This window comes from Myxocyprinus asiaticus, chromosome 46, assembly GCF_019703515.2.
Source record: "Myxocyprinus asiaticus isolate MX2 ecotype Aquarium Trade chromosome 46, UBuf_Myxa_2, whole genome shotgun sequence".
Classification (NCBI taxonomy): Eukaryota; Metazoa; Chordata; class Actinopteri; order Cypriniformes; family Catostomidae; genus Myxocyprinus; species Myxocyprinus asiaticus.
Window position 1 is genome coordinate 11,727,981 of NC_059389.1, and position 18,677 is coordinate 11,746,657.

The following is an 18,677-nucleotide window of genomic DNA, read 5'->3' on the forward strand; positions in this document are numbered from 1 at the left end:
TGTGAAACTGTGCTGAGTCGCCACTTGATGTCCAATGTAAAATGTGTGTCCTGTAGCAAATGCTACCACTGTACTGCTAGCCCATAAAACCAAAGTTGGCCAGTATAGACTAGCTGTTGTCATAACAAAAACACAGTCCATGTCCAATGCAAATACAAGCATTTTACTAATTGACTGACCGTTTTTATTGTAAAGTGTATGCAAATATCACATTGGCAAATTCATTGGTTGTCTGACCTATCGCGTGCGTTTCCGGTTCAAGGTATTGCCCAATAGCTGTCTGTTTTTTTCTCCCCTCGACGTGACAGCGGCGTTCTACCGCTGTGTGTGCTGAGTGCTCTCTGACCCCAGTGGCAGCAAGCACTCACTGCACTCGTCTCTCTCGGGCTCCCCCTCTTCCCACACCGAAGCTGTTCTGTCTTGAGTCTCCCTCCTTCCTAGTCTGTCGCATTTCAGTGAGAGTGCTAGTAGAGAGCGAAAGAGAGAGAGAGAGAGAGAGAGAGACCCCGGGGGTCGAAGGTTCTGCCCCGGCCGCCGCGACCTCAACCCCTCACGGCTTTCCAAATATCTGATGACCGTCGTCTTTGACACTTCAGCGGACAACCCCGGAGCGATTTTGGGCCAAAAGAAAAGGTACACTCTTGAAGAAGAAGGTCGCTGGGGGAGAAATAGCGAGGCACAAAGCGGTAATGGGTTAGAGGTGGCTGCTTGTCATGTTCGAAGGAAATACGTTTCTTCGGATACATTGTAATATTTTCCCGCGGTCAAGTTTCTTTCATGTTTCTGCATAGCGCCGCGTCTGAATAAACGAATTATATGGAAAGCAGAAATATTTGATCGCGTGGCTTTTATGTGGTAAAAATTGCTCTTGCTCTGCATATGGTAATAAATGGGTTATTTGTGTAGTTTGAATGAACGTGTTTTGATATGTTACTATCAATAGCGGCTGCTTCTTAGCAAGCAGATCAGATTTTGCATAACCTGTACAATGAAGGGGGAAATACTGACTTTCCCTGTGTAGTCTGAGGCTAGTTTAGTAGTCTGGCTTTTGTTGACAGATAATTATGGAGTCAGCCTGCCAGCTTACCGTGTAACACGAGCTATTGGTCATAAGTGGTATTTATGTGGCCGTTCTGAAGTCGTCTAGGGAGGGTGACCAAAGTTCAAGTTTATGGCAAAAGGTTAACCCGCCAGAGACTGTGAGAATACTGTATAAGATTGGAACAGTTTTTTTTTTACGTAAAGCAATCAAAGTGCATATCCTTATCCTTAAGCTCCCTTTAGTGAGTAGGCACTATTCATATAAAAACAAGACTGTTTTCCTGTGTATATAGATGTATACATAGAATATACAAACATAGGTGGATGGAAATCATGTGATCATATTTTTTCTCATACTGTGTAACTTTTTATTTAACTGTATTTGGATTTGCATCATTAACATTTTGAGCTTGCATCTTGTTGTCTATGTAGGTGGTGACTCACAACCAAGCCTTGGGAGTCCACTCGAGAAATGCTTGCTTACTGGATTGGCACTGTTTTGTTGTGACCTGCTCATGTCCAAACCAGAGGTGCCATGGCTCGCAGAATATCCTCCCAGGGGAAGATCACCATCTCTGTGGATGAGTACAGCTCCAACCCGACCCAGGCCTTCACCCATTACAACATCAACCAAAGCCGCTTCCAGCCCCCTCACGTCCACATGTGAGTGTCTGTGTACAGTGCTGCTGTAACTGAAATATTGATTTAATTGATTGATTAGGGAAAGGGCAGAATGCTGACAGAGAGGACATCTGGCTGCTTTTGTCTCTGTCTCGCCCACCAGGTGATCAGAGAGACTCCTGCGGTTTCACTTCTGTTGTAATGAATTAAATTGACCTTTTTAACTTGATATTGTTGCGGCATTTGCAGATTAAGCATCTTAATGAGAATTTTTGGGCATAACAAGGTTTAATAATGTTCAGATGTTTGAGATAATGACACTGTGTAAATCTAGTCCAGTTTTAAACTGGCTATTAACCTTTTTTACAGCCATTTAAGGGATAGCAATTCTGTCATTATGTACTCACCCACATGTTGTTCCAAAACAGTAAGACTTTTTTGCTTTCTTCTGTGGAGCACAAAAGAAGTCATTAGGCAGCATGTTAGCCTTATTAGCCATTTGTTTTCATTGTATGGAAAAATGGTGCAGTGGAAGTGAATGGTGACTGAGGCTAACATTCTGCCTAACATGTCCTTTTGTAAGGCAGAAGAAAATCATATGGGTTTGGAACAACATAATTGTGAGTAAATGATGACAGAATTTAATATTTTCCCATTCCTTTGACTGTGCCTCCCACCCCCAGCCAAATATTCTGCCTAACCTGGTGCTTCTGTGGATAAAAATAAACTTAGTTGGCCAAAGCCTGAAAAACAATCACTCTTGTAAGGATTAATCTGGCATGATCAACCAAGTGGGCTGTTGGATTAGCAGATGCCTTAATTGCCAGAGAGTCTTTTTAAAGTGCATTATAGGATTTAGTTGGGAAGTTTGGAGTTTAAATAATATCTCTTAGCTTAAACGCAGACCAAAAACCAATGGTAGATTATGTATATATATAACATCAGTTCTTTTTAAAAATAAAATAATTTGTGCCTACAGTTTTTTTTATAATCCTAATAGAGATGTTAGGGCAAATATAGTGTAAGACTTGTCTCATGTTCTTGTACTTATTAACCAAAGCGAGGTTAAAGGTTAGTTGACTTGATTAGCTCTTTAACAATAGCTTTTTGACCCCAGGGTCAGAGCTCATCTCTAAAGAAACCTGACTATTGACTGATGCTGATGATGGCATAATGAGGCCCGTTGTGGATATTGAAGAATGGGCTGGGCTGATTAGCAGAGCCTTTGCTGCCTTAATGGTGGTGCACAATAAGGTACATCAGCCTTAGGAAAGGGAAAGCATTAGGATGTACGTACCATCGAATTGCTTCTAAGTGTGAAAAACAGCTATTTGTCATTTTACTCTATTGCCTGACTAATTCAAAGCACTCTTGGCAACAAATGTGCAGTACAGCTTCATTTATCTGTATGGCATTAATATCATGGGGACATTTATAGGAATGATATGAATTCACATATAGAATGCTTAAATTAAGGGTATAGACAAAGAACACAAAAATCATTATGTGTGTTATGAAAGCTCATGTAGTTGTCATCTACTGCTTTTTGTTCCTCTTGCCAAATCACTTTCAATTTAAACTTAAACTCCTGTTGTTAAGTAGTTTAAGTGAGATTTACTACCTATGCCAATCTTATAGATTCTAAAAAATTGTTTGAGCTCTTTATTGCCAGGTGTATGTGGTTGATATAGAAATTTGAGTGAATGTTAATGTAAAACATAGGAAAATAGCACTAGTGAAAACCTGTATGTGAATAATTGTTAAAGGGATAGTTCACCCAAAAATTCTCCCATCACTTACTCATCCTCATACCATCCTAGACGTGTATTACTTTCTTTCTTCTGCTGAGTTTTTTAGAAGAATATATCAGCTCTGTTGGTCTTTTCTATGCAAGTGAATGATGGCCATATGTCTGAAGGTCCAAGAAGCATATAAAAGCAGCAGTAAAAGTAATCCATATGACTCCAGTGGTTTAATCCATATCTTTAAAAGCGATATGATATGCGTGGGTGAGAAACAGATCAATATTTATGTCCTTTATTACTATAAATCTCCACTTTCACTTTCAGATGTGAAAGTGAAACTAAACAGGCGGCTTTCAGATATGAATAGATATTTATAGTAAGAAGGACTTTAATATTTATCTGTTTCTTACCCATACTTATCATATGGCTTCTGAAGATATGGATTTAACCACTGGAGTAGGGCTGCACAATTAATGGAAAAACTAATTGCGATTACGATTACGGCTGCCACAATTATGTAATTGTGAAAACTGACGATTACAGCGTTCAATTTAAGTCGGCTCCTGTTGCATCAGTGGTTTCTATTTACAACTTGTTTTTGCAGCGGTTGAGTATTCTAACCAATCACTAACATGTCTGTTGAGCAATGAAATGGCAATGGCCAATCAGTGCCGCTTAGATTAGTCCTCCGTCCTATCAGTAATGACAACTGATCCTAATGCGCAAGTTTTAAACCGTCTGAATGCCCAGATGCTTACTTAAGTTCCACCTCTGTTCGCAGTGGCACACGAAAATTAATACCGAAGAAACATCACCTGACACTTGAAAAGAAGCTGTAGAATAAGAGCGAAAAGCACTTTGGAATTATTTTGGATTCATTGCATATTGCACCACTCACTTTGAACGTAGATGTTAAATACACTGCAAATGAGCAACACCACAAAATTAAAACACTCCTGTTCTAATCAAGGCATAGACGCGGTGTAAATAATTTATTTATTATGCTGATTAGACAGCTTTGTTTTTAATGAGAGCATTCGCAAGAGTGCAGAACATTGTGCAGAGCATCACTGAGCTTGCGTCGAAATGCAGGTCTGAAACCTGCAGTGAGTGACAGCAGTCATTGTAATGGGAGAGTTTGTCACGTTACGATCCGCCGTTTAAATCTTCTACTCTGAAGAACCGCATGGTTGCTTGCTTTGTGACGTCACGGTAATTTAATATTTTAATCGACATTAATAATCGCGATTACAATATCAAGGGCAATAATCGACATTTATGATTTTTGCTATAATCGTGCAGCCCTACACTGGAGTCTTATGGATTTAAAGGACGAGCAGAGCTGAAATATTCTTCTAAAAATCTTTTATGTTCTGTTGAAGAAAGATAGTCATACACATCTGGGATGGCATGAGGGTGAGTAAATGATGAGAGAATTTTCATTTTTGGGTAAAATATCCTTTTAATGTTAAAACCAAATAAGAAAAGCAATTTTGTCATATCTAACATTATTTAATTGGTTTATTTTTTCCCCTGAACTCCACTTACAGTATATTGGTAGTCGAGTTTTTGTTGTGCCAAAAGTATTGTGATGTAGTTTTACATGACCATTTTCCACTCTCTCTTTGACCCTTAGTTTAAACGTGCCATTTTTGCTGCCTTTAAGACTTCTATGTAAATTACCTCTTTACAGGTGCATTCGCAACTTTCTGAAGTTCGGAACAACGCATTTTTTCCATTTTAGATTTAATACATGGTCTTCTTGGACTGGAGAGGAAGTTTTGAGGGAGTTCTAAAAGTTATTGTGTATTTTTATAGTACATTGCTTTCTCAAGTCAAAATATCTAGGAAAATTAGATTTTTCATGACAAATTTATCTTGAAAATTGCAAAGATACAGTTTCTTATTTGGTTTCTTCTACCAGTCACTAATAATCTTTACAAATAATGCACAAGTATTTCCCCCGAAACGAACACACTTGCTTTCTATTTCTACAGGGTAGAGCCACTTCCCTACGATGCACCAAAGCCTGTTGGTCATACGCGTTTCGTCTGCGTTTCAGACACGCACTCGAGGACAGATGGAATCCAGATGCCTTTCGGTGATGTGTTGCTTCATACAGGTGACTTCACTGAACTCGGCCTCCCTTCTGAAGTGAAGAAGTTTAATGACTGGTTAGGTAAGTCTTCAAAATCAGTCCTGTCGTCAGTGCTGTCAACCCCTTCCCCTTCTGTCACAACACTATCTCTCAAACAGGAAGTTAATATTAATGTTTCTTCTACAAGACACTTCTACAAGTCAGAATATTTAAAAATGGGTTAATTTATGAACTTTTAAGGAATAGTTCACCCAAAAATTTTATGAAAATGAAAATTCGGTGATAATTTACTCACCCTCATGTCGTTCCAAATCCGTATGAAATTCTTTTTTCCATGGAAAACAAAATGAGATGTTATGCTGAAAGACAGTGTCAGTTACCATTCACTTTCATTGTATGGAAAAAATGAACGGTGACTGAGATTAACATACTGCCTAACATCTGCTTTTGTGTTCCTAGGGCCCTATGAAATAAATTTTATCTTTTTCCAAATTGCATGTTTTTCCATTTTATTTCTCTGAATTCTGGGTTTTAAAGTTTAATTAAATTGAATCATTAAAAAAATGTCTAATCAAATTAATTTATAGAATTTTAATCAAATGAAAACAGAACAGTTACTTTTTAAAATACCATTGCATTATTTTTATTAAATGAAGAGCATCTATACTGATCCTCACATAATCCAAAACACAAAATTGGAGAATTATATATTTTTTTTAATCAAATACAGTGCTATCATTATCACTACTACTACTACTACTACTACTACTACATTGAATATTAATTTTACTATACAGAAGTAATATATTTCTGTTGCATTTATTTCAATTTCATGCATCTAGTTAAATGGAGCTTTTATTTTGGTGGAAAACCTGATGTTTTTGACGGCTTCACTTCCACCTCCAAAAAAGCAGTTTGCTATATGGGCTAATGTGCTTATTAAACCGCAAAAGGCTATGATGTAATTATATAAATATAAAGTCTGCATGTGCTACACGCTTCACAGTGAATAAAGTGCTCTGCTCTTTGTCATTACTACACACACAGAGCGCACATGATGTTAATGATGCAGTAAGTGTATAAGCAGTGGCTTCTTACATTCGCTTACTGTTGAATCGTGCACCTCATGCAGACCGTAAATCTGAGCCTTTTGTGGTTTAATCATTACACTAGGACATATCACGATTTTAATTTGATTATTTGTGCATTTATACATTAAGGTCATCCCATATATGTCAAATTCTGTATATCATTCTGCGTTTTATAGTGAATTAAGTTTTTATGACTGGATATCACGATTCTGTCTGTGTTTTCCGCAACGCGAAAATCATAGGGCCCTATGTTCCACTGAAGAAAGAAGGTGATATGGGTTTGGAACAACATCAGGGTGACTAAATGATGACAGTATTTACCTTTTTGATGAACTATTACTTATAACTAAGATTCATCAGCAGCATTTCTGGCAAGTACTGACTGAACATCTTTGCTGTTACTGGGAGGTCAAGGAGGTCAGATTGGAAATTGAAAAATGCCCAACTGTTGGCTGTAATAGTTGCCCTTCGGATTGCTCTTGTTGGTCTCGGCAGCAATTCACTTTGATAAAATTAATAAAGGTTCTTTTAGGTTTGCAGAGGTCAAAAAAATTGTTTATCTGGTGAAATCAAAATCATGCTGCCACCTACGAACGGCAGCAGCCACAGTGAACTGATGAGTTGTAAGTTCGCCTTGGGATAGTAAAAGCCTTTGTTGCAGTATGTAAACCATAAATTCATTACTATCTTGTACTGTATTTCACTGTACAGCCCGAATACTTCGCACAATTATGACTAAGACATGACAGCTTCTTTTTTGTTAAATCATACTTTTCTGTAAAGTGCTATACAAATAAAAATGACTTGACTCTGATCAAAAATGTTATGGAATTATCTGAAGCAGGAATCTTCAACCTTTTTCAGGCCAAAGACCCCATGGTGCATATAAAGATGGAGCAAAATTAGAAGTTTGCCTCTAAAAGCTGTTATTCTCATTATCTGTGTCCTCTTACAGGTAGTCTTCCTTATGAGTACAAAGTTGTCATCGCTGGAAACCATGAACTTACCTTCGACAAAGACTTTATGTCGGAACTCATAAAGCAGGATTACTACCGTTTCCCTTCAGTCTCCAAGCTGAGGTCTGAGGACTTTGACGACGTTCAGTCCCTCCTTACAAACTGTGTGTACTTACAGGACTCTGAAGTCACCATTAAAGGATTCAGGATATATGGGGCCCCTTGGTAAGTTCCACGGTCTTTTCGTTAGTTGTCTTCATCATTGTGTTGTCATCACATTGTCAGTTTGTTCCTACTTCTGTGCTACAGCTTCCTGAAAGATGCCATGCAGTGGCACAAACTATTCAACACTTTATCACAAACACTTGAATCAGATATCCTCGGCAAATGCTTAGCCAGGTTTAGTTTATGGATAATGACTTAAAATTCCTTTGGCCATCACTTTCTTTGTAGAATGTAAAAGTAGATTTTCCATGTTTCTTTAACGTTAACATGAAATTAAAAAAGCCTATTTACTTTTAGTAATACGTTCTTGGTCTTGTTGTGCAGGATTAATTAGTACTGTACAGTTTTTGGTACTGTACCAAAATAAAATAAAATATGGCTTTGTATCTTTCAATAAAATTTAACACCTAGCCTATCTTACCTGAGATAAATTTATTAACAATGCAACATTTATCATAATTTTTTTATTAAAAACATTTTAATTTAAATAGTTATTGTTTTTCCATGTTTTATTTCTAGTTTTAAATCTATTTACACTAAATATATCTGTGTATGTCTAATCATTAGACTAATGTGTAGCCAGCATTCTTACTGGCTGCAAACAGGCTATGTTTGTTATTAGGTGATACTTGGATAGTCTGATTTGATCATACATCATACTTGGTTTGAAAAGTTTGAGAAACACTGCTCTAAAGTATTTAGGAAATGAAATGAAATCTGTTTTGTTTAGACATATTTCCAAGCTTGACGTGGAGTGTTTAAGTGCAGCAAACAGACGTCATTGTTTGGTGACTTTATTTATTTTGTTTATATTATGCTGAAGTAGAATCCATAGCTGTGTTAATATATTTGATAAATCTCCATAAATCTCAATCAGTGATGTATATGTATAAACCACATGCAACATATGTCAGGTCCATTAGTTAAGTAACAGATGGACCGATTGACCTACATTATTCTTTGTCTGATTTATTGGAATCAAATAAGATTTATTGTGTGATGAAGTCTTGGATGATTTCTCATGGCTGGGCTATACATTGAGATTGACTGATTGTTTCTGGCCATGAACAGAGAGACCTCTGTAGACCTGGGTTATGCTAGACACAGTTGTGTGCTCTGCTCCAGAGGACATGAGACATGTCCTCTCTCGCTACAGATAGTGTTACTTACACACATACACACACACACACACACACACACACACACACACACTCATTCCATCTATCATTGTTTCTCTACCTTTCTCTTTTACGCTGTCTTTTTACACACACACACACCCGTCATCACACATTGGTATCCATAATGTGACCTCACCATCTGATAAGCAGGTCATTATCTGAGTTAACCCCTCACCCACTCTGCCCCCTCTTTCCCATGGGAAGCTGACAGAGCTGTGCTAGATTTCAGGTGTGGAGAGATGTCTAACAGTGTTTGGCATGGAGGGCATTGTCGCAATGTGAAACGATGGTCTGTTTATCACCTGGAGACGAAGGCGATGGTAAAGCGTCAATGGAAATTCATGACAGTTGCTCAGTGTGGACAAGGAAAAATATTCTTAAATTTTATAGTCCTTATTTAAATTATTTAAAGGTGAAGCGTGTTATTTTTTTGCGCCACTTAGCTGTTTTAAAACAAGTCTCAACACTCCCCCCAATCTTTTTTTATTTTTTTATTAGCTGGAATAATAAAGAGTGCATCCCATCTTGCTCCCTTGCTCTATGTGTCATGAATCAGTATATCGTGAACATGATTTCAGGCACTGGCAAGGGTTCCCATCCATTGAATGTTGGGACACTTATGACTCAATTACCTGCAACACGATTAAAAGTTCATGCACAAAACATTTTTTTTGGAGATATTATAACATAGTGTTATTATAAAAAGACAAATTACATTAATGAAGAAAAAAATATAAGGAGTGTATTTTTAATCTTTTTCTAAAGACTAATGTTCACTACTAATCTATGCTACTAATATTCACAAAAATGTTTTCCTATCATGCATGTTATGGGTGAAATTTATATATAGATTTATAAAAGCAACCATCATATTGTTTATCTGTAAGATAAAAATAATAATCGAATATTGGTATCGGGCAAAATTTACTGTCAAATTATGTAGAAGTCAGGAAAATGGAACATTCTGGAGACTGAGTGAGAACAAATAACAAAAAACTAAAAAAAACCCAGACAAAACAGTATAGATTTATAATAGCAACCGTCATATTGTTTATCTGTTAAATAAAAAATAATTATCGACTATCAGTATTGGCCAAAATCTAATGTAAATTATGTAGAATTCTGGAAAATGGAACATTCTGGAGCCCGAGTGAGAACAAAGAAAAAAAAAACAGACAAAACTAATATATATATATATATATATATATATATATATATATATATATATATAATATTTATTTATTTATTTATTTATTTATTAACCCCTTTACTCCAGATTTGGAATGCCCAATTCCCACTACTTAGTAGGTTCTCGTGGTGGTGCGGTTACTCACATCAATCCAGGTGGCGGAGGACAAGTTTCAGTTGCCTCTGCTTCTGAGACAGTCAATCCGTGCATCTTATCACGTGGCTCGTTGTGCATGACACCGCGGAGACTCACAGCATGTGGTGGCTCATGCTACTCTCTGCGATCCACGCACAACTTACAACGCGCCCCATTGAGATCGAGAACCACTTATCGCGACCACGAGGAGGTTACCCCATGTGACGCTACCCTCCCTAGCAACCGGGCCAATTTGGTTGCTTAGGAGACCTGGCTGGAGAAAACCATATATATTTATAATAGCAACCATAATATTGTTTATCTGAAAGAAATATTTTTATTATTGACTATCAGTATTGGCCAAAATCTAATGTAAAATCATGTAGAAGTCTGGAAAATGGAACATTCTGGAGCCTGAGTGAAAGAAAAAACAAAAAAACAGACAAAACATTATAGATTTATAAGAGTGTCCTTCATTTTGTTATCTGAAAAATTATCAACTATTGATATAGGCCAAAATCTAATGTAAAATCATGCAAAAGTCTGGAAAATGGAACATTTTGGAGCCGGAGTGAGAACAAGAAAAAAATAAAATAAAATAGCCTAAACAGTATAGATTTATAACAGTAACAATCATATTGTTTATCTGTAAGATAAAAATAATTATTGAATATTGGTATCAGCTAAAATTTAATGTAAAATCATGTAAAAGTCTGGAAAATTGAACATTCTGGAGCCTGAGTGAGAACAAAGAGAAAAATAACAAACAAAAAAGTATAGATTTATAAGAGCGACAATCGTATTGTTTATCTGTAAGATAAAAAATAATGATCGGCTATCATTATTGGCTAAAAGTTTATGTAAAATTATGTAAAGTCCGGAAAATGTAAAATTCTAGAGCTTGAGTGTGAGTGAAAAAAATAAATAAAAAATGGACAAAACAATATAGGTTTATAATAGTGACCATCATAATGTTTATCGGTAAGAAAAAATTATGATTGGCTATTATTATGACTCCTGTAAAAGTCTGAAAAATTTAAAATTCTGGGTGTGGAAAAAAAATAAATAGACAAAACAGAATAGGATTATAAAAGCGACCATCATATTATATTGGCTATTGATATCGGACAACATTTCATGTAAAATTCTGGAGCAATGTGTGTACAAAAAAAAAAAAAAAAAAACGGACAAAACTTTATAGGTTTATAATAGTGACTGTCATATTCTTAACGATAGAAATAAATATTAATTGGCTATCAGTATCTGCCAAATATCTGTACTGGTGCATCCCTAATGAAACCTGCAATATGTACAAATTTAAAAAGCTTTTTATTGTCATCCATTTCCTGGTCACCATTTGGCTTAGCTAATTGTTAAATCTTATTCTGCAAATGAGGACTGAGGTCTGAGGACTTTGAAGACGTTCAGTCAAATGCTAGATGGAATATTTGAGCCACTCTTTTTAAGCATGTGTTGTGAAAAGATCGATGATATGATTGTATTGCATATAGACCAAAAAGACCAAATACAAAACTGTATGGTGTATCTGCAATATCTGGTCTTTAGCCAGCCAAAATTAGAATGCTAATTTTGGTAAGAAGTGGGAAAGCCAGACATCTGAGGTGGGTGGTCTTGGGGGGATACTCTTTGGTCATGATTTTCCCAGCCTCTCCTGCAGGAAGTGTTTTTAGTTCTAACACATCCTGGTGCTTTGTTGTGAGCCAGGATCAAAACGTGAGGCCGACCCTGGAGCACCCCTCCAAGGACATGCTCGCAGTGGGTCGCTCTGACCTGCATGACCCTGGGCCTCAAGTATCAAGGAGGTCATTTACATGGCTTCATTCTTCTTCCCTACAAAGAGCTCGCTCAAGCTTGACTCAGACCGCACTCCCGTCTGGTCCAAGGTAGAAGAAAAGCTCCCCTGTTTTATGTCCATTTATTTATTGGTGTTCCATGTCACGGCGGTACTCCCATCAGTATGCTGACCTTGGCTGTGACATGGCTGCGGCAGATAATGTTGATTTTTCTCTGTACCGGAACAGTCAAATCTCCCATATGCCTTCATATGTATAATCAGATCATCCAATAGAAATTAGGCTATCTCGTATAACTTGGCAACAGCTATCCTGATAACGGCGTGTTTGGTAATCCTACTTATGCTACGGCTGATATCTGTACAGATATTTGTGGCATATATTCCAGCTTGCAGCTGTGATTAGTTTGATTAACCAGTAAGCTGGTTGTGATAGAAGGAGGTTTGGCTTTTGAAAATCAAAGGCTGTCTAATCCTCTTAGGAAAAGCAGACACAAGTCATGCGACCCTAGTTCATCTTGGGTGTGTCAAACTACTATAGATAGTGGGGGTGTGCCTTGTTTGCTGCCATAAAAACAATATCACAGCTTCATCCCCTGGTTAACATTATATGATTGTTAAAAGCTTCTGAATGAAAGATTGGCGATAACATAGCAGGTACTTCTCCATTTCCTTCTTGAAGCATTGTGTTCATAAAACATTAAATTAATTATTTGTAAAACCATTCTTCCGTAAATTGTTGCATTTAATTGATGAGTTGAATTGAATTGTAACTGGTTTACGATCGATTTGCACAGTATTTCGTTCTGCTCATGTTTCATCAATAAGGGCCACTGAGCGTGAATTTCTTGCATGAAACTAATCAGTGCATTATGTTTCTTTTGCTGCACAATGGAATATATAAACTGTTGGATCAAATGCCAGTATACCTTGATAAATATATATATTATATGTGTGTGTGTGTGTGTGTGTGTGTGTGTGTGTGTGTGTGTGTGTATGTATGTATATGTGTATATATATATATATATATATATATATATATATATATATATATATATATAATTACACATTTTACTTCCATAATTGCAATCCAGGAGACTGAAGATATCAGTTACATTTTAGCAATTAATTTTATTTTGCATCGGCAAGTCACGTTACTTTCAGTGTGAATAGGCCTTTTATTTCTTGAAATAAACTTGCAAACATATTTGGCATTTTTAAATGATATGCATCATTTGATAAATATTCCAATTTGGCAGATTAGTTTTGGAAGCCTCAATGGTACACAGAGAATCGCCTGTTTGCATGTGAAAGAGCTGATATGTAAATGGCTGCTACAATTATTATTATTTGGTCTTTTTCAGAGAAAACGCATTTGCTGATGTGTACGTAATGTCCATGGCTACTGGACCATTGTGTGCACTGTTGTTAATTCCTTCATTTTATTAATGTTTTAACAATTTCTTTGTGCAAACAAATGACTACACTTGTTATGAAATCACTGTTACCATCCAAAACACAAAATCTTTATTTAAAAAAACAAAAAAAAAACTAAACATATATATATATATATATATATATATATATATATATATATATATTTTTTTTTTTTTCCCTGTGAATCTGAGTAAATATAATAGTTTTTTTTTTTTATGGATAACATTTACTATCATATTAAATTGTGTGATATATATATATATATATATATATATATATATATATATATATATATATATATATATATATATATATTGGGAGTATATCGGACACTCTGCTCTTTAGATATCGGCATTTGCAATTAAAAACCCGTATCGCTCAATCACTACATTGTTGTAATCTCTTTAATGGTTGTGACTAACACTGACTTTAGTACTGATTTAAGATTTGGCAGGCATGTTAACATATTTAGCTTAATGTGTTAATGTGACATACCTGGGGTGTAACAATTCATCGATCTGGATCGATGCATCAATCCAATGACCAATGATCCAATGTTATCGATACGTGTAAATATCGATATAGACTTTTTTTTTAAGATGTACCTTCTAATACTCTTATGTCAGCCACATCTGTACACATTTCCGTCAAGCGATGAAGCAACCTTATTATATTCATTTGACTTTATAAGCGCTAAATATGCTTTTCATGTGGGACACGGATGTGCGCGGGGTCTTTGAAGCCATATTGTGCTCTGCTTTCTGTGCGGCGTGCGTACGTGTCAACCGGGCTTCCCGCGAAATGTCAGCTCCATTAACAGGATCCGTGCAAGCGCATCAACTGGGTAATCCTTAAAATGAGCTCTCGTGACAAACGCAGAATGGCACACAGTCGCGATTAATTCGGGCTTCCATCGATATTGTTGCGCATGCGATCCATTTAAATTTTAAATGAGAACTTGCTGTTTTAAAGTACCATGGAGCAGTTCAACCATCATGTGAAACATCTTGACAACACTGACATTCTGAACAGCACTAATGAGGGAAAGAGAAATCACGTGCTGCCCAGCGCTAGCATCAGTTATAAGACTTTACACATCTACACATCAACACCCTTACTAACATTTATCCCTGTTAACTGTAACAGAATTTTTCATTACAACTGTGGAAGTTGTAACCAAGAAAACCACGGATAGCACAGATAGTTGGAAACAAGTCATGGGTATGTAAGTATTTGGAATTGGACTAAACTGAAAAATAATCTGTCATCAAATGAGTGATGATCACTTGTGTGTCACCATTTTTTAATATTATTTATCTGTATAATTTTTTTTAACATCTAAAGTACCTTGTTTTGTTGTGGATGTCCCAATGTGTATACAGAGAGCTGAATAAAATAATCAAATTATATTTTGGTTGCATTTGAGGGCAAAAAAAAAAAAATGTAATTTGATTGTGTAAAATAGGCATAAAATATCGGAATATCAATCGCAGGCCCCTGAATTGAATCGTATCGTGGCAGACTTTGAAGAATCTGCAAATAACGGATCGCAGGCCAAGAGAATCGATTCAAGATCGTATCGTGAAGAAACATCCGATTTACACACCTAGACATACCTCGTTAGTGTTAGAAGGTCTTATAAATCAATAAGAACATGTTGACAGGGTCTGTATCAGACTGACACTCATAGTGTGTAGCTATTTGGGTAAATGTGGACACACTTGCGATGTGTCACAATATCGGAATTGAATTACGATTGAAACTGCACAAATGAGATGCAGTATATCCTTGAGAGACTCTGTGGGAAAGAAAAAAGCCACTCTCAGAAGCTGGGTTTCCATAGAAATGTTTCGCCTTTTTTAATGCGCGTTTCTGAAAATTCTTCTAAAGAAAATGCGAAACATTGCGCATTTCCATGAACTGTAAATGCGCATTATCTTGTCATGGAGCAGCTGAACGACCTCTATGCTTCGGGGATAGTTGTATTTGCTGAAAATAAAGCAATTGTACAATATGTTATTAAATGCTACCAGGAGATGTCGCAGAATAAGTGCAGTAGCTCACATAATGAGGGCTCAAATGGCTATTCCCATACGCTAACAGCCTCCATATACCTGGGAGCACCCTCACTCAAAAAAGTGCTAGTGGATTGTGAGGACCCACTGTGGGTGATCTGTGGGTGATGCACTTTCAACAAACCAGAGCTACGTTTGTAGAAATGTGTGCCATGGTCAGGCCTTTCATTGAGCCAGTCATGTCAAGCTATCGCACACCTATACCATCCGACGAGAGCCATCGCGCTTTACAAATGGCCGTGACACACGATCGTTCATGTGAATAAGCTGTTTCCATCACTTTAATGTGCATTTTTAACTAATGCAAAACTCTAGAAAATCCACCTCCTCTTAACGCATACAATTTTATGCTAATTTTGAGAGTTTATTCGCATATCAAGCATTTCCTTTCAAGATTTCTTGCGCATAAGAAATCCTGAAAGGAAATTCTTAAAGGAAACACATAAAAAATGCTTGATATGCAAAAATAGTTGGATGGAAATGCAGCTAGAATTTGTGTTTATTTAGACGACTTGCTTCTGCATTATTGAACTATAGGACATTATATGAATGGAAAAATAGATGGATAAAAATATCAATACAGGGTGCTAAAGTATCAATACACATAGAATTTTTAAAAAGCATTGCAATACATGATTGTATCAACACAGCCCTAGTTTGTATGATCCCTGAAGTGCGAAAAAATAAGAATGAAAGTGTGTGTTTGCAGTGTGAAACAATTTTTCATTCATCATTGACCTTGAAACCAACTGTCTTTTGTCATGCGGGAAGCACAGAAACAGCAACTCGCATACAGTGCATAAATCTAATTACCTCCTGCATCTGGTCTACTCAGCTATCAACAGAAGCCTTTATAGAAGCAACAATCCTCTCCAGCTCCTGCTGACAAGTTACCTTTTCACATCACTGATTGTAAGCTGACCCCTGGCCTGTAGGTGCCGTCATTTGTCAGCAGTAATTAACAGCTGACATCTCCTCTGCTGGGCTAGCTGATGGCTGACGGCGGTTGTGGTACCAGGCAAGATGGATTGGGAAAGGGGGGTGCAGGGCATTGTCAGGGCACATGCACAGTGAAAGAGTGTTGGCTGACTCGAAAAGGGGTCAGACACTGTTAGTGTGCAAGATGTACAGATACACTGGTGGCCAAAAGTTTGGAATAATGTACAGATTTAGCTCTTATGGAAAGAAATTGGTACTTTTATTCACCAAGTGGCATTCAACTGATCACAATGTAGAGTCAGGACATTAATAACGTGAAAAATGACTTATAATTTGAAAAAAAAAAAATTCAGAACTTCTTAAACTACTTCAAAGAGTTCTCATCAAAAAATCCTCCATGTGCAGCAATGACAGCTTTGCAGATCCTTGGCATTATAGCTGTCGGTTTGTCCAGATAGGTGACATTTCACCCCACATTTCCTGTAGCATTTGCCATAGATGTGGCTGTCTTGTCGGGCACTTCTCACGCAACTTACAATCTAGCTGATCCCACAAAAGCTCAATGGGGTTAAGATCCATAACATTCTTTTCCAATTATCTGTTGTCCAATGTCTGTGTTTCTTTGCCCACTCAAACCTTTTCTTTTTGTTTTTCTTTTTCAAAAGTGACTTTTTCTTTGCAATTCTTCCCATAAGGCCTGCACCATTGGGTCTTCTCTTTACTGTTGTACATGAAACTGGTGTCGAGTGGGTAGAATTCAGTGAAGCTATCAGCTGAGGACATGTGAGGCATCTATACCTCAAACTAGAGACTCTGATGTACTTATCCTCTTGTTTAGTTGTACATTTGGCCTTCCACATCTCTTTCTGTCCTTGTTAGAGCCAGTTGTCCTTTGCCTTTGACTGTAGTGTACACCTTTGTATGAAATCTTCAGTTTTTTTGGCAATTTCAAGCGTTGTATAGCCTTCATTCCTCAAAACAATGATTGACTGACGAGTTTCTAGAGATAGTTGTTTATTTTTTTTGCCATTTTTGACCTAATATTGACCCCTTAAGACATGCCAGTCTATTGCATACTGTGGCAACTCAAAAAAAAACACAAAGACAACATTAAGCTTCATTTAACGAACCAAATACCCTTCAACTGTGTTTGATATAATGGCAAGTGATTTTCTAGAACCAAATTAGCAATTAAGCATGATTACTCAGAGATAAGGTGTTGGAGTGATGGCTGCTAGAAATGGGGCCAAATTAGATTTGATCAAAAATGACTTTTTTTCAAATAGTGATGGTGCTGTTTTTTTACATCAGTAATGTCCTAACTATACTTTGTGATCAGTTGAATGCCATTTTGGTGAATTAAAGTACCAATTTCCTTCCGAAACAGAAAAATCTGTACATTATTCCAAACTTTTGGCTGCCAGTGTACGTTGGCTAAGATGTTGACCATGTGGAAGTTCCTCTCAAAAAAACTTATTTTGGATCTCTTTGCTGGCCTCAGGAGTAGAGTGATCCCTGAAACCCTTTATTTAATCTCTTGAGAGGATTGAATGGTGCTATTTCTGTGTTCTTATAACATATTTTGTCTAGTATTAGTCTAGTTTGGTGGACTTAGGTTACTTTAAAAGTGCGTTTATAAGCAGTAAGTACCTCACAAAGCGAGTTCTAATACATTTTTGTGCAGAATGACAATATAATGGCCTATTAAAATAAAACAAGTGTATTGTTTGTAGATGAGCAACATTTAAAGCATTAACATTATTCCAGATACATTTCAAAACGGCATTTTCGTTTGAATGCTGTTTTAAAGAGTTTTCCAAAAGTTGCTCGTCCACACTAAAACGTATAAAAACGTATTTTTATAGAAAAAAAACGTATTGTCCTCATGATCCGTCGCCGGACAGCAATTCCGAGGAAACTTCCCATCGCCTTTGAAGGAATGCAATGAGGAGTTTGTACAAAGTAACATTTATCTTTTAACAACGTTATCAGTGTTTTCAAACTGGGTAGCAGGCACAACAATCTTGATTGATTTGTGTTGAATGGATCACATGACTGCGTTACATGACAACAAATGCGTCATCTTTTTCAGATATCTCCATTTCCCCTGTCCGCACTATAACACGAAGAAGTC

General features: G+C 36.8%; 1 protein-coding gene across 1 annotated transcript in view; it reads left to right on the top strand.

Moving 5' to 3' along the window:
- The first annotated feature begins 343 nt into the window (after positions 1-343).
- Positions 344-18,677, top strand: part of LOC127436176 (metallophosphoesterase MPPED2-like) — a 30,643-nt gene continuing 12,309 nt past the window's right edge. Inside the window, exons 1-4 of the mRNA XM_051690175.1 lie at positions 344-633; positions 1,474-1,704; positions 5,405-5,586; positions 7,552-7,777. Coding sequence (XP_051546135.1) covers positions 1,577-1,704; positions 5,405-5,586; positions 7,552-7,777 — 536 coding nt within the window. The 5' untranslated portion in view covers positions 344-633; positions 1,474-1,576. The remainder of the gene's footprint in view (positions 634-1,473; positions 1,705-5,404; positions 5,587-7,551; positions 7,778-18,677) is intronic.